The sequence below is a fragment of the Megascapheus bottae genome, chromosome 30, assembly GCF_031878675.1.
Source record: "Megascapheus bottae isolate mThoBot1 chromosome 30, mThoBot2.hap1, whole genome shotgun sequence".
Lineage (NCBI taxonomy): Eukaryota > Metazoa > Chordata > Mammalia > Rodentia > Geomyidae > Megascapheus > Megascapheus bottae.
In genome coordinates this window covers 2906162-2928875 of record NC_143538.1, presented here as the reverse complement: position 1 = coordinate 2928875, position 22714 = coordinate 2906162, and the positions used below count along the sequence as shown (strand labels likewise).

The 22714-nt window shown below is 38.0% G+C and overlaps 1 protein-coding gene across 1 annotated transcript in view; it reads left to right on the top strand.

Moving 5' to 3' along the window:
- Positions 1-22714, top strand: part of Neo1 (neogenin 1) — a 108634-nt gene that overhangs the window by 25826 nt on the left and 60094 nt on the right. The window contains exons 2-6 of the mRNA XM_090321599.1: positions 4732-5049; positions 6167-6442; positions 10005-10158; positions 13413-13549; positions 20965-21119. Coding sequence (XP_090177725.1) covers positions 4732-5049; positions 6167-6442; positions 10005-10158; positions 13413-13549; positions 20965-21119 — 1040 coding nt within the window. The remainder of the gene's footprint in view (positions 1-4731; positions 5050-6166; positions 6443-10004; positions 10159-13412; positions 13550-20964; positions 21120-22714) is intronic.

The following is a 22714-nucleotide window of genomic DNA, read 5'->3' as shown; positions in this document are numbered from 1 at the left end:
ATAAGAGTCTCACAGGGACTTTCCTGCCTAGGCTGGCTTTGAACCATGGTCCTCACATCTTAGCCTCCTGAGCAGCTAGGATGACGAGCATGAGCTACTGGCACTTGGCATATAAGCATACTTTAAGACACCACGTAAAATGCTGGAAGCTTCAGGAGACAAGTGTCAAGTCATCAAAATAACAGCAATTCCAACTCCAGCAACAGCAACAAAACCCTCTAAAAGCAAGGAGGACATGAAGGAAAACATTGCCAACCTAGATTATTGTACCCCAGAAAGCGAACCTTCAAGATTGAAGGAGAAATAAAGACTTATGTGATAAACAGAACTCAAAAGACTTCACGACCAGCAAACCCTTACTGCAGAAGATACTTAAAGGAATTAACTACACACAGAGGAGGGAGCTAACCACTGCCATAATACTTTAGGTATAGGTAACACATTTCTGAATACGACTCCTAATTACTCAGGAAGTAAGAGACCAATGGCATTGCTTCAAATTAAAAAGCTCCTGCACATTAAAGGAAACAATTACAGAATTAAGAGAATTCTGTAGAATGAAAGAAAATCTTTGCCAGTTATTTATTTTTTTTAGCAAAAGGTCATTATTTATAACATGTAAAGAATTTGTATATCAAGCACCAAAAGAATCCAATTGTTAATCCAAGTGAATTGAAGTGGCAGTTCTCAAAAAAAAGTACAAATGGCCAATAAATTCACAAAAGAAATGTTCGACATCCTTAGCAATAAAGGAGAAGCACTCCAGTCAGAATGGTGTATCAAGACAAATGACAAATGCTGGTGAGGATGTGGGGAGAAGGAAAGTGGAAGAATATAATGGAAGAGGAGAATATAATGTAATTATAATGTAAATTAGCATGGCCACTATGGAAATTAGCCCAAAGGTTCCTTAAAAAAATCTAAAAATAGGGCCAGAAGTGTGGCCTAGTAGTAGAGTGCTTGCCTAGCATGCCTGAAGCCCTGAGTTCAATTCCTCAGTACCACAAACACAGAAAAAGCTGGAAGTGATGGTGTGTCTCAAGTAGTAAAGTGCTACCCTTAAGAAAGCCCAAGGACAGTGCCCAGACCCTGAGTTCAAGCCCCAGGACTGACAAAAAGACATCCAAAAATAGAACCACCAATGGTGCAGTGGTGGCCTGAGATTTTAGCTGAAGGAGTATTACATCAGCATATGCCTGTATATCCAAGTTTATTGCATCACTGGAATCAGTCTAGATCATTATCAGCCAATGACAAGATAAAGAAAACATGGTGCATATACCCGATGTGCTATAGAATACCAGATTATGTCATTGCTGGGAAATGATTGGAATTGGAGATCATGTTCAGTGATATAAGCTAGACCAAAGACACTCATCATGTCTTATCTAAAAGAGACATGATGTGAAGGAGGAGTGTTCAAGGGAACCAGCAGGAAGGGAGAGGGCAAAAGGTAAGGGTGATGGGGTGGCAAATACAATGTACTTCTTATGCATATATGGAAGTAGAATAATAAAGCTCATTAAGATGATGTAAAAGGAAGGGGAAAAGCTAAGGAAGAATAGAGGGTGTGAATTTAATTAAAGTAACATACATGTATGGATATAGCTCGGTGAAACTTCTTCATACTATTAATATACATCAATAAAAATTAGGGTCTTTATTCTGAAATCAGAAGAAAATGACAAAGTCTTTGGCAAACCACTGAAGATGCAGAGTTACAGTATTCTGTATTGTTAACCTTCTGTCTGAAAACAAATCTGTTCTTATGAAATGTTGTATAATTTCAGTAGTAAGGAAAAGCAAATTAGGACACAAAGTAGGACTGAAAATTCCTAAGGATAATTGTATCTAGTTTACTATTAGTGAGACAGAGTTCCAAATTAGTTGGCTGTCCGTTTTTATACTAGCTCAAGATAACTTTCAGGATTAGATTGAAGGCTTGGGTTTTAGTCACTTAGTGTTGTTTTTGAAGATAGAGTACTATTTCATTATGTGTATTTACTGCATTTTCCTATCTAATTACTGATGGTCTGACTATTTGGTTGTTATTTATAGCTACTTGGATGCAATTGGAGATAACAAGTGAAGTAACCAAGGCATAGAAGAACAAGTATTGCATGATATATATATATAGATGAGAGAGAGAGAGAGAGAGAGAGAGAGAGAGAGAGAGAGAGAGAGAGAGAGAGAGAGAGACAGAGAGACAGAGAGAGAGAGAGACAGAGAGACAGCCTATGTAAATGAGTGAAATCGAGAGTGAAATAGTGATGATCAGAGTTAATGGAGTGGGAGAGAGGAATGGTGAGATGGTTAGCAATGGTATTTAGTTATGGTTAATTAGGCCAAGAAGTTCTGGTGTGCTATTGCATGGTAGGGTAACTGTACACAACAGCAACAAATTGTCTATTTCAAGTAGAAGAAAGGATTTTGTAACTTTTCATCATAAAGTAAAAATAGGTACTATGGATAGTTTTCTAACTGTACATAGTACGTACTTGAGGAGATAAATATTTTTAACCTGATATACTAATGTATGTATGTGTCAAAATATAACATAACACTATAGAAACATGTACAACTTTTATTTTTATGCCATAATTTTTTAAAGATTGCAATTCTACATATAACAGTTATCAAAATGAAATTTTTTTTTAAAAAAATCAAGTGCATATTCTGTGTGTGGCAATTTAAGTATGATGAAAGAAAACTGTAGTCCTGGATTTAAAAAAAAATTTTTTTAGTAGTTGGGGGAGATATGGTAAACTTGTTGCTATGAATTGTTTCTCTCTGTTAGGGACCTGACAAATAGTGAGGTATCCACACCTCCACTTCCATCTGTATAGAAAGAAGGCATAGTTATTCCTATTGGGGTGAATGAAAGTTTTGGACATGAACAAATGCAATAACGGATGGAGCAGTTCCTTCAAAACTGGTGCTGGCTGACTCCTTTCCTGTGGCTTTTGCTACTGTCTTTTTAAGGTGGAGCAAGGAAAGAGGCATAAGGCTGAAAATTGAGGAAAAAAGAAGTCACCCCTATTATCATAAATGGCTTGTGGAATGGGAAGCCAGATGTGTTATTTGGGGGTATGGTGGGAAACTGGCTTTATAAATTAGAACATTGTATCAAAAGATTGATACAGAATTTCTCTAGAATTTCCCTATAGGATGCGGATCCTGAACCAGAATGTCAGATTCAGCTGGCAGTCACCATACATTCTAAAGCAGTATGCCTATCACATAAACTGATTTTAATAGTGTTAGTGGCTCATCATGTATTTTCCCCAGGAAGGCCCTACAAGCTCAGCACATTGGAAAGGCGATGTGTTTGAGGTAGATTCCACCCTTGGAGAAATTAGATGTGCAGCCCAGAGAGGAGATGAGAGCCAGGAGCACTAGCAGTTACATAGTGAAATGTAGAGAGAATGTGTCATCTTATAAAAGTTGATGACAAGAATGTATTTAGCTGAGCTCTTGAATGTTAAATTATTATTTAATTTTTTAATTATAAAAAGAAAAAGTCTTTTCCTTGAGAGCTTACAAGCAAGAGCCTGCCTGAGCTACAAGGTGGACACCAACATTTCAGAGCAGATAAATTGTAGGATCTGGTGGTTGAGTGGGGCTGAGATGGTTGGAAGTAACACCAAAGAGTAAAAGAAGCAGGAAGTCTAGGGCTTTGAGATTCAGTGGTAGAGTGTTTGCCAAGTCTGTAGGAGGCTCTGCATTCAATCCCCAGCAATCCCCCCCCCACACGAAGTCCTTTGAGAATAGTCTCTTAGCTTATAATGAAGTGTTATTCATAATGCTTACATTTGTAGGTATATAAAAATGCTTGTTCTGCATTTCCGCTCTTGTTAAACTTTGAACCTCTTCGGGCAGTAGAGTATTTTATTTTTGCTGGTGTTCAAATGCCATATGTTAATGTTTTACTCTGTGTACAATAAAATGGAGAATTATTATTGGTCATGCAATTAAGGTGGTTGGTGCTGATCTAATTCGTTGGCATTTGGGGAGATGGAATTTATAACAGAAAGAAGTTCCCTGTGGATATTTTCTTTTCCTAAGATGGAATTCTATCAAGAGGTGTGAAATAGTCTATCAAAAAGTGAGGAATAGCCTATCAAGAAGTGAGATCTATTCCATTAAGAAGTGAGAACTTTGCAGAGAGTTGGCAATGTACAAGGTATCAAGCATGATCATTAAGCTTATTTAAAAATAATTGGTTCAGTCTCTTTGGTCTCAGTACACTACTGTTAAGCAAACTTAAGTGGGTAGAGAATCAGGGACTGGTGAGAAATATAAGACAGTTTTTATATAACATCAGCTATGGAGTTGAATCTCTGATAGCGCTTCCACTCTGAAAAAAAGTGTTTTTTAAAAAAATACATCTTTGAAAAAAATCCTGTTTTTACCAATTACTCACTAAGCTAACTTTTATTGTATAACTTTCATATATATACTGTCATCTTCTCTCAGTAAGCAATGGTTAAAATTGGTAGGTACCTGTCTACTTTCCTTAAAACTCATGTAATTTTGTGCACTAAAATAAAACCTCTCGGATATCAATATTATTTAATAAGCCTTATCTTTGGAGGTTTATTTTGTTTTTTTTATAATTTCTAAATGAGTCAGTTTTTGGTCTCCTAGTAAGAAATAAATTACATATGTGGATCATACTCAGATTGAAGAACAGTATTTGGACATATTTGCTTATTTTCATTCTTTTCCTAGGAGCCAGTGTCCGAACATTCACTCCGTTTTATTTTCTGGTGGAGCCAGTGGACACACTCTCAGTTCGAGGCTCTTCTGTTATATTAAATTGCTCTGCATATTCTGAGCCTTCACCAAAAATTGAATGGAAAAAGGATGGGACTTTTTTAAACTTAGTATCAGATGATCGACGCCAGCTTCTCCCAGATGGATCTTTGTATATCAGCAGCGTGGTGCATTCCAAACACAATAAACCTGATGAAGGTTACTATCAGTGTGTAGCCACTGTTGATAGTCTTGGAACTATTGTCAGCAGGACAGCCAAGCTCACAGTAGCAGGTAAGCTTCATTAAGTGATTTGCTTGAACTTTCACTTTCAATTTTTTTTCCAGTCCTGGGCCTTGAACTCAGGGCCTGGGCACTGTCCTTGGGTTTTCTCAAGGCTAGCGCTCTACCACTTGAGCCACAGCACCACTTCTAGCCTTTTTTCTATGCATGTGGTACTGACTGAGGAATCAAACCTGGGTCTCCGTGCATGCTAGGCGAGCACTCTACCACTAGGCTAAACTCCTGGACTGAATTTTCAATTTTTTATAAAGAGTAAAGCTAGGCGAATGTGGTAAGACATACTTGTGATCGCAACTACTCAGGAGGCCCTTCTCAACCAGTGTTAGCCAGGTGGAGTGGTGAGTGGTCTTAGTGTAGGTCTAACCCAGTCAAGACAAGCTCCTGTCTGTGACTAAAGCAAAAAAGGAGTTGGGCATGGTTCAAGTAGTAGAGCACCTGATCTCAAATTCCAGTAACTCCAAAAGAAAAGAAAATCTAAATAAAATTGATATTGTCCTAGAGTTTTCATCTAGTATTGATTGTGCCTATATTTTTTTGTGGGGGCTCTGTGCTATGTGGAATAAAATAGCATTTTTCTACTTGTCTGATGGCTTAAAGTTGCAATCAGTTACTGAGCAGTTCTTTTATACTTGAAAATGGAAAAACTGGGTTCTATCTAATATAGTTTTGTAAAATTTTACTATAAAGCCCTCATCTTGTTTCCTTTGTGTCCTAACCAAAGACAGGGCATTTAGATAGATTGTTCTAAAATTTTTGTAGAATTACATGTATGTATATGTGTGTGTATGTATATATAAAGTAGGCAACTAGAAAGCTGCAAAAAGATTATTCACATCATTTCAGAGCATCTTTAGTCCAATAATGATACTATCCGTTAGGGAAATTAAGGATCTGGAAGAATTAGATGTGGTTGTCCTTTTTAGGTAGACAGTAGCATTCTTCAGGTAGTGCATCTTTACATGGGTACTGGATGAAGTCATTTTTATAAAGAACTATATTGTAAAATGATATTTTCTTTTATTACCATTTGCATTCACTTTGGGATGCTAGCAACAAGAAAGAGAACTGCCTGAAACAAGGGCCTTTTCTTTTTTTCCTTGTTGTCTAGGTCTTCCAAGATTTACCAGCCAGCCAGAACCTTCCTCAGTTTATGCTGGAGGCAGTGCTATTCTGAATTGTGATGTTAATGCAGATTTGGTCCCATTTGTGAGGTGGGAACTGAACAGACAGCCCCTTCTTCTGGATGACAGAGTAATCAAGCTTCCAGGTGGAACGCTCGTTATCAGTAATGCGACTGAAGGAGACGGGGGACTCTATCGATGCATGGTGGAAAGTGGAGGGCCACCGAAGTACAGCGATGAAGCCGAACTGAAAGTTCTTCCAGGTATGAACTCGCTCTCAGGGCCGGATGATTTGTGTTTATCAGTGGGTAAAAACTGCTCTGTGTTTTTAAATAAACACTGCTAATACATAGCATGACATACAGCTGTCAGCATGAAGAGACTCACTTTACAATAGGGTCCTAAAGAAGATATGCCTTAAAAATCTAGCATAGTAAATGTTTTATTAAAAATTCATAATTAATAAAGGCCAGTCAGTATCTAATGGCATTCTTCCTGGAGAAAGCAATATCAGTCCTGTGTTCTTCCTCAAGCCTCTATTGTAGTGAAGTTTCTGTGTACTTGTAAGAATCAGAAACTCACTTGGGGTGGCACATGGAAAGGCTGGGCAGGGTGGGAAGTGTGCCTGTGGTAGCTCTGGAAACACTTGGCAAGCTCTTGGATCTCTGGTGTTCTCCTTGAGCTCATCAGTTCCAGTGCCTCTTCCTTCCTTGTTGCCCCCCTTCTGACCTGTGTCATTTCTGTCCTTATATATTCTCAGAAATTATAGTTTATCTTAAAAAAAATCAGTTATCTTCACTGCCCTTTGGTTAAACTCATATTGTTACAGTATCTGACTTTGTTACCTGGCATATTGTACATATGTTTATTTGTTTATTTGAAATAGGAAAGGGAAGGGGGGAAATAAGATGATTGGGAGGGGTGGGGGGAAGGAAATGGGGACAAAAACATGAGAAAGGGTATCAATGTGTGAGGAGTAATGCACCTACTATCTGGCGAATACAATTGTAACCCCTCTATACATTACAATTAAAAAAAAATCCTAATGACCAAAAACTCAAAAAAAAAAATCAGTTATCTTCAGAAACAGCTCCTTGCTCCCCATTGTCATTACAGTAACATTTTAAAATATGATATGAAGTTTCATATGTTTTCCAAACCTCCCTGTTTCTCCCCACCATATCCTACTCCCCTATCCTATTGTATGTTTTAGGACTATACTTGTTTTTTAAATGTTACTTTATAGGTGATATATACAGAGGGGTTACAATTACATAAGTCAAATAAAGAATACATTTCTTTCTGAACAATGTTACCCCTTCCCTGGTGCTCTCCCAATTTTTCCCTCCCATCCCCACCCACAAGTTGTGTAGTTCATTTTCAACACAGTGTCTAGTGAGTATAGAATGTACTCTTTAGAGCCTTTCCACCTGAAGGCTATTTTCTCTGTCTAGAGAGTCCTGTCTGCCAGGCCTGCCAGGTCTACTCTCTAACCTCTGTGCTCAGTTACCATTTTGTTAGCTTTCCTCCAGTGCCGTGTTTAAAAACAAACAACTTTTATGGTTAATCTTATGTGGTTATTCTATCTGACTTTGTTACCTGGTATACTGTATATACACTTGTTTATCTGAAATAAGGAAGAGAAGGGGGAAAACAAGATGATTAGGAAAAGGTGGGGGAGGGAAAGAGGGACAAAAACATGAGAAAGGGGTATCAAGATTGGAGAAGTAATGTACCTATTACCTGAAAAATGTAACTGTAACCCTTTTATACATTATTCTGACAATAAAACACAATGAAAAATTTTATAAAACAACAAAACCTACCTTTTATCCCATTTTTAGAGCTTTTTTATTCCTCCTCCTCTTAGCTTTAGAGCCTCTCACCATCTGACCTATTTATTTCGTGTCTCCCTCCTCCCATTAGTACATACACTCAATGAAAGTAGGAAGTTGTCTGCTGCCATGAGCAATTGCTGGCCTAAGAAGTCAAATATTCGTTAGGAATTTGTTTAATTGGTTGTCAAAATTTGATTAAACAATACTTAAGTAACTCAAGCTCAGAAAAGGAATTATTTCCTCAAAATAAAATTCCTTAGCTTCCTTCGTGACTTGCTTGACAAGGCAGAGATCAGATATCCTCTATGCTCGGGGTCAAGCATACCCTTAGAATCTGATGCAAGAAAACAAGGTTTACTGAGGCAAAGGATGAGGCTGCTACTTGATGTCTAAAGCATAAAAAAAGTACTGGATGTTTTGTTTTAAGTATGACAGGGCTCTTATTGTCAAACTTTTCATAAGGAGAGTTAACTACTGATCTACCAAGTTTGTGAGAAGGGTTTCTCAGGTTGAGGCAGCAGCTGGTTTTGTGTTGGGTACAGGTAGAAGCAGGTTAGCGCCAGCCTTAGAAGCAAGTAACTTGGTTGTTTCTTGTCTGATTTTAGGCTCTGAGTTTGTCACCGTTTGATTGGCTTCCAAAAACACTCATCTACATGAATTATTACTAACCTGCTAGTGATGTTTAACTTGTTAACATGGCTACAGAACCATTAGTTAGCTAGACAAGTTTAAGGGCAGTTCTGGTCGTTTTTTTACCATGGTTGTAAAACATCTTTTCCTGAGAGACAAGACTTATTGGGATAGGAATTACATCTCTAAGAGTAGTCTTTATTTTGGTTGAAACTTATTAATAAGTTAATATTGCCCTATTAAGTAGACAACTCTTTTTTTAACCAATAAGCTTTTGTGAGCTTTCTCACATGTCCATAAAGTTTAATATCTGAATAAGAGATTCACAAACACAAAATGTGGTAGCATTATAAAATCAAAGGATTTGAATAAGCAAGTTAAAGAGAGGAAACCCATTTTGCACTCCTGTCATTCAGGATTTTGTTTTTGTTTTTGTCAGTTGTGGAGCTTGAACTCAGGGTCTGGGCTGTTCCCGGGCATTTTTGGTCAGGAGTAGCATGCTGCCACTTTGAGCCACAGCACCACTTTCAATTAATGATGGTTAATGGAGAGAGAATCTCATGGACTTTCCTACTTGGGCTGACTTTGAACTGCCGTCCTCAGGTCTCAGCCTTCTGAGTAGCTAGGATAATAGGCATGAGCCAACAGAGCCCAGCTCTGTCGTTCAGTTTTGGAGATCTAGAATTTACATATGAGAGAGCTTGCAATTTTTTGGGCTTTCTCAATCTGGCTTATTTCACCTGATATGATCTCTAGTTCCATCCATTTTCCTGCAAACAACATAATTGTTCCATAGTTTTGCTGTTGTATGTAGTAGGTGTGCAAGTATCTTGATTGTATTATGACTTAATTTTTTCAGATGTATGCCTAAGAATGGTAGAGCAGGATCATATGGTAGTTCTGCTTTTAGTTTTGTGAGAAGGCTTTGTACAGATTTCCATAGTGGCTGGACTAATTTAAATTCCTACCAATAGCTGGCCTCCCTGCAACTCCCATCCCTCACTAGAGTTTGTTATTTTCTTGATAATTGCCATTCTGATTGCGCTGAGATAGAATCTGTGTTGTTTTGATTCTCATTTTCTTTATGGCCAAAGATGTTGAAAATTTCTTCATGCACTTATTAGCCTTTTTGTAACATGCACATGTTTTAAGACCCCTCAAGAGCTCAGCACAATGTTTTACATATAGAAATTACTTGAGATATGCTAATTGAAATGGAATTTCTTGTGTTGGGTTTTGCTAATTTTGTTATGTAAAGGCACATAGACTAAATAGGAATTAGTCATTCCTTGTGATTAAATTGGAAAAGTATTTGGCCTTTTATTTGATCATCGTGTTTTATTTAAATTCCTTTCAGATCTCGAGGAAACACCAAACTTGGTATTTTTGAAGCAGCCTTCCTCCTTAGTCAGAGTCCTCGGTCAGAGTGCAGTGTTACCCTGTGCAGCTTCCGGACTTCCTATTCCAGCTATTAGATGGATGAAAAACGAGGAGGCACTTGATATAGAAAGGTAAATGCTGTCTGCTGAAACCTCTTTCCAGCCTGATCTGAGACTTTTCTAATATTGTTTGGGACAAATTGGTTAATAAAAAATGATTGCTTTAAACACATACACTGTCCACATCATCCTTGAAATATGTTCATATACTACGTGTGGTGCGAATATTTAAAGAAAAAAGAGCACGCATTCAAGGGATTAAGATAATACTCCATTTATTCTCCATAATGTGTCAGTATGCTTAGTGTACAGCTCTGGAGTCTCTCTCTCTAAATTTTTGGGAGAGCTTCTCTTTGGCTTGAGCCTTCACTCTCACTCTCACATGCAAACAGTGTAAGCAGATGCATCCCTCATCCTCTCACTCTGTTTTTAAGCTACACCAGCCTTCTGCTGTGTTTACAAGTTCTCCATCTTCTACAGAAACCTCCGTAAACACCAGCCACCCTGTCTGTGTCCCTTTCTCCTCATTTGTTTCTTACTTAATGAACACCATCTGCCATTATGCTTTGAGTAGAGAATTGGGGTGGCGCAATGGTTAGGTACGTTTTCGTTTCAGTAACACTTTATCTGTCTTGTGTTCCATGGATATTTGCTGGCATCCCTGGCCTCTCCCATAGATGCCAAAAAGATTCCAAGTTCAAAACTAAAAATATCTCTAAAATTAACTGCAGTTGAAGACCGACCACTCTTCTAGAGCAGTGCTGTTCAGTGAAAATATAATGCATGTCTCCTTTGTAAATTGAAGTCATCTGGTATCCACATTAAAAAATGAGTATAATGTATATATTACAAAATATCACTAATTTTATGGGTCTTAGTCCAGGAGGTATTAGTGGATGCCTTACTGGGAGCTAGAACTTTCAACTATAAGTAACAATGAGACTCTACCATCTCCTTTAGTGATCAGTGGAGGCTGAATGGGGGCCTGGACTCTGTCTCCCCCCACAGTAATGAAGTGGCTTCCTCGTCCATTTCCTGCATCAGTGGTATCAGAAGAAAGCTAAAATAGAATGTAAATAAGATATGTAGTTCAGTTGAAAATCACTCTTGATACCAAGAACTATGAAAATCTCAGCTTAAATGAGAAAAGACAACAGATGCCAATACTGAGATGACAAAGCTCATGAGTTGCCTCAGTGAGCAATTTACATTTGCAACACACTCCAAGCAAATGAAAAACAAATAGAAAACCCAGCTAAGAAATAGAAGGCATTATTGGCATCCAATGGGGTCTTGGAATCTGTCCCCTTGTCAGTGGAGAACACGTGGGACTTTTGCTCCTTTTCTGTCTCCTTCCTTTTCCATTTCCTTGAGAAGTGATAGCAAATAGATTTCAACAGTATATAAAAGAAGGGCTGCGAGTTTAGCCTAGTGATAGAGTGCTTGCCTAGCATGCACAAAGACCCAGGTTCGATTCCTCAGTACCATATACATAGAAAAAAGCCAGAAATGGTGCTGTGGCTCAAGTGGTTGAGCTCTAACCTTGAGAAAGCCCAAGGTCCCAAGTTCAAGCCCTGGGACTGGCCAAAAAAAACAAAACAACAGAAAACGAAACAAAATTTAAAAAATATGTAAAAGAATTATATACCATCCTGGAATTCTATAGAAAGACAAGTATTTTAAAATTAATTAGCATATTCCCCCCATTACTAAAAACACCCTACATGATAACAGTCAATGTGGTAAAAACATTTGACAATACTTAATATATGCTCATGGCTTTTTAAAAAATTGTATTTTATTGTCAGTGTGATGTATAGAGGGGTTACAGTTAACATTCGTCAGGTAGTGGATACATTACTTCTTGAACATTGATACCTCTTCCCATGTTTTTCCCCCATGTCATGACTTTTAGAAATGTAGAAATGTGCAAATCAAGACAACATTAAGATTCCATCTCACCTCAGTTAGTTTGATCAACATTGAGAATTTGAACAATAAAAATAAATAAACTGCTGGGCAGCAATGATTCATGCCTATAATCCTTGTTTGTCTGTAGCCTGAGATCTGAGGATCTTGCTTCACAGGTACCCCAGGCAGGAAAGTCCATACGACTCTTAACTCCAGTTAACCACTAGATAGACTGTGGCTCAAGTGGTAGAATGTCAGTCTTAAGCAAAAAAACAGCTAATGGACAGTGCCCAGGCCCTGAGTTCAAGCCCCAGTAACACATAAAAATAAAAAGTTAAAAACTTAGGAAAATAATAATTTCAGAAGATCTACAAAAACCCTACATCTAAGATTATACTTGATATATAAGACCTACCAAAAGTCAGAAATAAATTAAAGAACTCCGCTATTATAGTACCTGAAATTCTTAAACCAGCTTAATAATACAAGAAAAAGGAAGGAGTACAAGAGTCCCTCCCTACTGGTAGATAACACAGATAATATATGTTCCTTCCCTCCTTCTCTTTGTTCTTTCTTTGTTTTGTATTCTATTGTTCAAGCCATGTTTCTAGCTCTTTTTGCTCTAGTTATTACCTGAGATAGGGTCTTGCAGCCAGATATCTTATTAATTTATGACAGGTACATTTGTAATATTGGATTTATTTTGTAATTCTCCAAATTAACCTTGTTCATTTTACAAAAATTTGATTGGAATATTGAATTGTGATTGCTTTCATGATGTTATAAAAATTTTTTTTTAAATAGGCATTACTCTGTAGAGTTGGTTCAGTATTTACCATCCTTGTTTATAGCTGGTTTATACCTAGTACCACACCCAGGGACCTATTCTCTGGCAATGACCTCTCTTCCTTCCCTTCCTTTTTTCCTCTCATTTCTAGCCAAGTCACCACAGGAAACTTTCAGCTGGCACTGTCCCCCCTGACTTAATGTTTTTTGGTCTGACATTTTACCCTCTTCACTTTCTCTTTGTGTTTAGTAATTTTAGTGTAGCATAGTTGTGGTGGAGACAGTTTTTGATTGGTTCCAGACATCAAAAATTGCATAATTTCCAGAGAGTTGGCCAGAGAAAGAGTTGAAATTGGTCATAAAAGTGGTAACTCTTTGGGAATAACCAGAAGTGTCAGAGATTGTAACATTTGATTTGAATTTGTGATATTTATGCATGTAAAATATGAGCCAAGCAATTTGAAACTATAATAGTTTGATGTTTATTTCAGTCCATTTGTAGCCACATCATAAATAATAGTGTTTGACTATTTTCTCTTACTTTCATGTAGAAAAGTTTTCAGGTCCTGTTTTCCTTGGGATGAAATGTATCACTTTTTGTTCTTGTTGTTGTTGTTGTTTAAATACAGCTCTGTAAGATTGGCCTTGCTGGCAGGCGGTAGCCTGGAAATCAGTGATGTCACTGAGGAGGATGCAGGGACGTATTTCTGCATCGCAGACAATGGAAATGAGACGATTGACGCACAGGCAGAGCTTACAGTGCAAGGTATGTCGGTATTCACTGTTTAATCAGAAAGTCCTGTGTCTTCCCTGGGTCTGCTCATTATTCAACAGTAATGAGAGAGACTTCGTAACACAGCAGTTAAAACCAACATCTAGACCAAACTGCCTGGGTCCAAATTCTGGTCTTCTGCCTTCTGAATATATGACAGTAGGGAACTTTGTGAACCTCATTTTCCACGTCTGCAAAATGGAGATTGTAAGATGGAATTGTATTAACAATCAGTAGCTAGTCTTTATGGAAGATGCAGAATAGTGTTCGTAATACAGCAGTAGTAACAGTATGGGGGTGCAGGCTATGATCTTGGCCATTCACTGTTCTCGCCTCAGGATGCTTTCTCACAAAGTCATCTATCTGTTCTCTGACCTGGAACCTTGTCTCGCAGTGTTCATGTTTCTTCTCCAGTTTAGTGGATCACCGGGGAAGCAGTGCTGGATGTGATTTGCTTTGGTGATTCCATGTCTGTTGCTGACCATCTCCACAAGCTTAGCTGTCCTTTGCTTTTCTCTGTACTCTTTCCATTCCTCTTCCAGGTCCTCTGAGAAAGATGGCATTTACTCATAGCCTCCTCCTTATCGCCATCCCCTTTACTTTTCCTTCGAGGGGTTCTGAGAGCAAGAGGGAGGAAGGGAGGGAAGAAGGAGGAGAGAGAGAGAGAGAGAGAGAGAGAGAGAGAGAGAGAGAGAGAGAGAGAGAGAGAGAGAGAGAGAGAGAGAGAGATTGAGAGATTTAGCTCTTCAGGTTAAGGCTACCACCCTGCCTCTGAGCCTGGGTATTGTCCCTGAGCTCTTCAACTCAAGACTACTGCCCTACCCCTACCCTTGAGCCAAGCCCCACTTCTGTTTTCTGGAGGTTAATTGGAGATAAGAGTCTCAGGTCCTTTTGTGCCCAGACTGGCTTTGAACCTTGATCCTCACATCTCAGCCTCTTGAGGAGCTAGGCATGAGCCACCACGCCCCCGGCTTGATGCTTGATTTATCTGTTTTGATCTCTGCTTCAAATGACTATCCTTAAGATCTTTTCTTTTTTTTTTTTTGGCCAGTCCTGGGGCTTCAACTTAGGGCCTGGGTACTGTCCTTGAGCTTTCTCAAGGCTAGCATTCTACCACTTGAGCCACAGCACCACTTTTGGCTTTTTTCTGTGCATGTGGTACCGAGGAATCGAACCCGGGTCTTCATGCATGCTAGGCAAGCACTTTAACCACTAGGCCAAACTCCCGGCCCTTCCTTTTGTTTTAACCATATTTAGCACAGCTTTGATATATAGAAATGCAGGCTGGGTTATTGTATTCAACCAACTTGAACATGGGATGGACAAATAGTCCTGCCATACGATGGTACTCTAAATAGTGCATACTGACAAACCCCGACATTCAACAGAAGCCAGATACAAGAGTAAAATAGTGTAATAAAGCTTATAAAGTAGAAACCTAGGCAAAGTAATGGCTTGAGAATTGCACAGCTAGGTTTCGGTATAGTACCATCATTCTGAATCTAGGTACTGTTTATAGTTCAAACTATCCAGCCAATGAGAGGTCATATCTTTTTTATGGTTTATAGGCAAGAAGTCATGTGCAGAACATATTTGGAAAATTTTGTTTTGAGCCCTGTCCTATGCCCAATAGTATTTATTATTTTTCTCTCATGGGGAAAGTAATTTATGAGAAATTATTGGAAATAATTTGAAAATATATATACACACGTAGATATGAATATATACACATTGTGTTTATAAGTATATCCATATGTATCTAAACATTCAGTAATACATTTGACTCTTGTTATTTTTTAAGAAGTTATAGCTCTAGGAAATGCCCTAATGAATGTGAATGCAGAAAAGGTTATAAGTTCATTCTTCATCTGTTAAATATTTCAGACTTATTATCATAGACTCCTGGGATTTGTACACATGCTGTGATGTGAGTTAGCCAGTGGTGTATTTCCTGTCATCTCAGAGTGTTGATAACAGTTAACATGGGTCATGTGCTGCTTTTTTTTTTTAAGCAGGAATTTTCCCTTTCTCTTAAAACAGTTGTGATAGTGTGTAATACACATTTCCCTGACTCCTCTCCCAAAAGGAAAATTTCCATGTGGGTTTTCAGTGGGTTTCAAATTGGCCACTGTTTTGACATGTCAGTGCCTATAACTGATCTACAATTAGAGATTTAATGCTTCCAGCTCTCTTGATGTCTTGACAGTACCCATAGTACAGTCATAAACACCACCTTCTCCCTCCAAGCACAGCCTCATGCCATTCTCTTTTCTGTTATGTGAGATAAAATGAAATATGTGAGGTTAGAATCTCCGTTTATGTAGACTACTAGAAGGATTTCTGACCATGAGAGTGTGGCAGAATTGAAAAATCATTCACTTACCTAAAGGTGCTGCCTGTTTGCTGTTTTCACATTGAATAACAATAACAACAACAAAAATCTTACAAGAATTTCCCTCCATTGTGATGTTGTTGTATAACACTAGTGTGGAGGATACTTTGTGGTACAAATAAATGGATCTCTGGTGGTTTTGTTTTGTTGGTATTGGGATTTAAGCTTAAGGCCTTGTACCTCTAGGCAGGCACTCTTATCACTTGAGCCACAACTCAAAAACTTTTTTTTTTGTTTTTGCTATATTTTTCTAATAAGGTCTGGACGTTGATCTTTTAATTATACTCATTGCATAAATGAGATGACAGGTTTGTGTGCCACCACACCTGACATTTTTTATTGGTTGAGATGGGTTCTTGTGAACTTTTTGCCAGGGCTGGCCCCAAACTGCAGTCTTTCTGTACTTTGACTACTCCCCCCCCCCCAGTCTATCCCCAAGTAGCTAATATTACAGTCATGAGCCAGTGAGCCCAACTGGATCTGTGGTTTTTATAAAACCTTCCATTAAGAGGTCACCACTGTGTGGGCCAGGAGTTTGGCCTAATGGTAGAGTGCTTCCCTAGCATGCACAAAGACCCGGGTTCTATTCCTCAGTACCACATACAAAGAAAAAAAGCTGGAAGTGGTTCTGTGGCTCAAGTGGTAGAGCTCTAGCTTTGAGAAAGCCCAAAGATAGTGTTCATGCCTGAGTTCAAGCCAGGATTGGGGGAAAAAAAAAAAAAAAAGCTCACCACTGTTCTCACAGAGGGAATATGGTATGCTGATAGAATCTTGACTCACAGCAATGGAAGTTAGCTTCTAGCTTTCTCCAGGAACAGTGGAGGATTTAAAACCCCTGTACTTGTTAGCAGAGCCAGTACCTGTCTATATCTACCTACTAGGCTGCTAAACAAAATTCTGAAAGGATTTCAGCCTGTTTAAATGTTTGGGTTATTAAAGTATTTAAGAAATTGATGTCAGTTTGTGAATTACAGAAAAGAAGTCTATATGGTATGGAGTTTATCATATAAGTGGATAAAATTTCTTTGTTTTTCTACCTAAACATTTCAGTGAGAATTTGACTGTTTAAGAATTTAAGGTGAAACAATGGAAATTTCCAACATTTCAGAGCTGATGTAAATGAAAGCTATTTCCTTTCAGATCATAGCATAATCTTGAGCATTGGTGTTGGCCCCATATTATTTCCTGTTTGAATTGAATGGCAATTTCCAGTTTTATATGGCAGTCTAGGATTAAGTTGATTTTGTAGTAAAATAATCTTGCATGTATAATCCTACTTATACATTTAGCAATTAAAATTACTCTTGTGATAATGATGGTATTAGAAGGGTTAGATAACTATCATGGAGAATCTGAAGCTTAATTATCTCTGGTAACAAAATGCATAATCTTCCATTACGACACTTATTTCCTTATGGTAATAAACTCATTTATTCTATGGTTATCAATTTAACTTCTCAACCATAAACATCTGTTCTTACATGCATTTAATTGGTGTAAATGTCATCAACAAAGTAGTTAAAATTCCACGGAACATTTTAAAGGCATTGTTTTATAATTCATGAAAGGGAAAAGTGTATGCTGAATTAAAGACTATTTATGAGTTTTTTTTTCTGATAATCTTTGGAAGTCTGTTTACTAAAAGTAAATAGTAAAATTATAGTAATTTGATTTTTTTATAAGAATATTGTAGTTGGGTGGCAGTGGCTTGTGCCTATAATCCTAGCTACTCAAGAGGCTAAGTTCTCAGGAACTCAGTTTGAAGCCAGCCTACCCAGGGAAATCTGTAAGACTTTTGTCTCTAATTATTCATCAAAAAGCCAGATGTGGAACAGTGGCTCCAGTGATAGATCACTAGCCTTGATCATAAAATCTCAAGGAATAACATCAAAGCCCTGAGTTTCAGCCCCAGGACTGCCCTGCCTCACATTGTTCTGTCCCTCCCCCCAATCCTGGGGCTTGAACTCAGGGCCTGGGCACTGTCCTTGGACTTTCTCCAGTCTAGAGGTCTACTACTTGAGCCACAGCACCACTCCTGTTGTTTTTCGATGTATGCGGTACGGAAGAATCAAACCCAGGGCTTCGTGCATGCAAGGCAAGCACTCTACGATTAGGCCATACTCCTGGCACCCATTGTTCTGTTTTATAGGCTTACATTAGAGAGAGGAATGCTTAAAGAGAATTGCAGTTAGAACTGTTGTATTTAGGGGTACAGGCTTTGAAGGGAAGATTTTTCATAGGAAAGAAACGACATACACTACTCTTACATCACAAAAGCTTTTCCTGCTCCCACACTACAAGACTATTCACACATAGTCCTTTCCATGTCTCTTTCAAACAGTCTAGTCTTTTAGAAGTAAATATTTATCTTTTGTGGTTTGTGGGGTTTGAACTCAGGGCCTGGGCTCTCTTGCTCAAGGATAGTGCTCTACTATTCTGAACCATAGCGCCACTTCCAGTTTTATGGTGGTTAATTGGAGATAAGAGTCTCACAAACTTTCCTGCCTGGGCTGGCTCTGAACCATGATCCTCAGATCTCAGTCCCCTGAGTAACTAGGATGACAGGCATAAGCCACTGGCACCCAGCTATGTTTATGTTTTTCTAAATGTCAACCTCAGTAATATGATAAGAGGAACTGGTTTGAAAATTTTATTGAGAAGTCTTCTGTCCATTTAGGGAGTTTATTTGTGAGTACTAGTTTTGAAAAACAAGAGTTTTAATTTGCTCTTGTTCTAAAATAGGAACTTACGTTACTTGTAAGTACACTAAGATCTTTCAGCTCTGTGACTTTATGACTTTAGTTAGTAATCTAGGAGTGTTTTCACTTGCATCTGCTGAGATCCCATAACAGTCCTATTGTCTGGTATTGTTATATTAGTTTAACATTTTACACAAGGCTGAGTGCTCAAAGAGGTGACATTGCATAAGAGGGTGGTACAGCTGTGTCAGTGACTAGGATTTGAACCCAGATAGTCTGGTACAAAATGTTTATTCTTTCCCAAAGCATTTTTACAGACGAGAATGACATTCCCCATGTAATTGAAGTAGCTTCACCAATTACCAACTCAGCATCAGTACTGATTCATCTATACCCTAGTCCATCTGATCTCCATCCCACAATAAGATTATTTTGAAAGCAAAATCCAAGAATCCAAGAATCGTATTATTTTTTCGTACACATAATTGTATATATTCATATATTTAAGTACCTCTAAGCATAACTATGTTGGTAGCATCATAAAAATTTCCTAATATCAATTATTCAGTCAGTATTCATTAATTAGCCAGTTACTTTTTTTTTGAATTTTTACTTTTTGAATTAGATGAACAAGGTATCTTCACAAATAATTTTGTTTCTTTTTGTTTAAAAGATGATCTTGCTACCAGGCTACCCTCAAACTTGAAATCCTCCTGTCTCAGCCTCAAAAAAGCTAGAATTACAAGCATATACTACTTCAGTTTTTTTCTTAATTTGCTTTTACAGTTTGTTTCTTAATTTTCTTTTCTTTCTCCTTTATCTTTTGTAATTGTTTGTGGTTTGAGAGAACCAAGCCCTTTATCCTGAATGATCTCCTGCGTTGTATTGCTAACTGCATTGCCATGTAATATTCAGTGAATTTGACCAATTAGATGTAGACACTTGCAGTCAGCCAGTTTTCATGCCACCTTCATAATCAGATCCAAGTGCTTCCATCAGTAGGTTCATAAGTGACTTTCTTTTTGTGAGGTAATAGCCTTTGATAGTCATTGCCCATAGGAATTGCAAAGTAATAGTGTCCTTAATCTGTCACTCTTCCTGTAAAGAGAGACATCTTGTTTGTTCTATTCCCCATTAATTGTTCGGGTAACCCCTCCGTTATCTGGCTAGCCTGAATAAAGTGCTACACAAGGGTAGGATAAATGCTTGACTTTTGCTTTTCAGAATGGGGAGCTAGTTCATAAGCTCCTCCTCGGGTGCCCACTGTAGTTCTTTTCTTTCCTTTTTTTTTTTTTTTTTTTGCCAGTCCTGGACTTGAGCTTAGGGCCTGAGCACTGTCCTTGGATTTTCTCAAGGCTAGAGCTGTACAACTTGAGCCTCAGCACTACTTCTGGTGCTGAGGAATCGAACCTGGGTCTTCATGCATGCTAGGCAAGCACTTTACCACCAGGCCAAACTCCTGGCCCAGTTCTTTTCTTTTTAAAGCATTTCTTTAATACATTCAATTTATTTCAATTCACTGAAGTTACCATTGTGGTGATTCTAGGACTGTCCCATCTTTGAGCAGTGGAGGAAGCCTGGGCCTGCTGGAAGCTCCTGTCTTGCTTGACATGACTTTACTATTGGTCTTCAGTATTTTCTGATCAATGTTTTAAGGCATTTATTGTAGACAAAGTTAGCAATTACTTGCTTTTTTTTTTTTTCTAGTCCTGGGGCTTGAACTCAGGGCTTGGGCACTTGGGCTTTCTCAAGGCTAGTGCTTTTCCACTTGAACCACAGCACTACTTTCAGCTTTTTCTATTTATATGGTACCGAGGAATTGAACCTGGGTGTTCATGGATGCTAGGTAAGCACTCTACCACTAGGCCACACTCCCGGCCCCCAATTATTTGCTTGTTAAATATAAACTTGAGCATGATTTTCTGTTAGTATTTCCAATTAAATTCAAGATTCTGTAGTCCTGGGGCTTGAACTCTAAACTTCTCACTCTTGCTCAGTTTTTTTTTGTTTTTGCTCAAGGCTGACACTCTGATGTGAGTCATACCTCTACTTCCCTGCTTTTCGCTGGTTAATTGGAAACAAGAGTCTCTCAGATTTGTCTGCCTGAGCTGGCTCTGAAGCAGGATTCTCAGCTCTCAGTCTCTTGAGTAGCTAGGATGACAGATGTGAGCAACTGGTATCCAGTAAAACATTGTTTTAACTGAATCTTCTTAACTTCTATATCTCATAATTCTTTGATTTAAGAAAAACTGGTTCCTATGTGAATAATGGCCCATTTTGATTTTTACTAATATCTTAATTTCCTTTCTATTTTAAAGCCCCACCTGAATTTCTGAAACAACCTGCTAATATATATGCTCACGAGTCCATGGATATTGTATTTGAATGTGAAGTAACTGGAAAGCCAACTCCAACTGTGAAGTGGGTCAAGAATGGGGACATGGTAATCCCAAGTGATTATTTCAAAATTGTAGTAAGTATCTTACAAAGAAAAGCATTTATTTTTATTTAATGTCAAGGAATTTTTTTTGTTTATTTGATTATAATCACCAAGAGATCATTTATCCTGCCAATACCAACTAAAGTACTACAAATGAAAGTAGAAAAATTATACAAAAATCTTCTAGAGTATAATTTCTTCATTGATTGATAAGAAAGCTGAACCCAGAAATGTTTTGGTAGCTTATGCTGGGTCATATGGCAGATGGGTGGCTGAACTGTGCTGAGAGTCTTCCAGATGGTCTGATATGCTTAAAAACAGCTGCCACTATTTTCCGGAAATGGCGTGATCATGTGTATGAGCATTCCCAATTGTCTCTGTAGCTCTCTACTCAAGGAGCAGAAAGCTCTTCCTTAAAATGTGGAAATGTGATCCTTTTGAAAAACATACCAATTAATTATACAGAATACAATAAAACGTAACCACAAATCAGATTCCAATTCCTCAGAATAAGGTTACCCCATATCAGAGAGCTATAACATTTTAGGTGAAGATGATTTTTAAATAGCATTAATGTGTATGGCTTGTATGTTTTTAATGTATCAGTTATTTAAAAAAACTCAGTAAGTGCAAATGAGATATGTCACATCTGTATTATTTCAGCACTGAGAAATCTACAGCTAAAGGACAGTGATTTCAAGGCCCATCTAGGCTATGTAGCAAGACTCTTGTCTCACATACACACACCAAAAGGAAATACAAAAAAAATTGTTATATATTGCTGAGACTTCTCAGTTACAATTACTTTTTATATCTAGTACCTTAGTAAATAGAATTATCTAAACTTTAATAGTAATTACTAATGACATACCTTAAGGTCTGAGTATGATACTCATAGAGGTCAGATGTAACTATAATTGTTAAAGACTTAATCTCATTGACATATTTGTCACAAAAGTAATACATTGGAAACCTATTTTCTATTGTGAAATACATGGTATCATGTTTCCAAAATTCATGCTAAATGAGTGACTCAGGCCTGTCATTCTAGCTCTTCAGGAGGCAGCAGAAATCAGAACTGTAGATGAAAGCTAGTCTGGGCAGAAACTTTGTACTACCCGTCTCAACCAATAGGAACTGATGTGGTGGTTCACACCTTTCATCCCAACTGTACCAGAAGCATAAATAGGATTACAGTCTGGGCTGGCCCAAGCATAAAGACAAGACCCCATGCTGGGACATGGCCAGATTAGAAGTAAAGCCACCTGCCTAGCAATTGTGAGGCCCTAAATTCAGATCCCAGCATTACTACAAAACAACCCACCAAATTCATAAATACTGAATATTAAAAAGCATCCTGTTACAGTTAGCATTTTTCATCAAAACTTGCATGCTTCTTTAAACTTTTTTTTTTTTTTTTTTTTTGCCAGTCCTGGGCTTGAGCTCAGGACTTGTGCACTGTCCTTGGACTTTCTTAAAGCTAGCACTCTACTACTTGAGCCTCAGCACCACTTCTGGCTTTTTGCTATGTATGTGGGGTACTGAGGAATCAAACCCAGGTCTTCGTGCATGCTATGCAAGCATTCTACCACTAGGCCAAACTCCTGGCCCCTCTTTAAACATTTTTA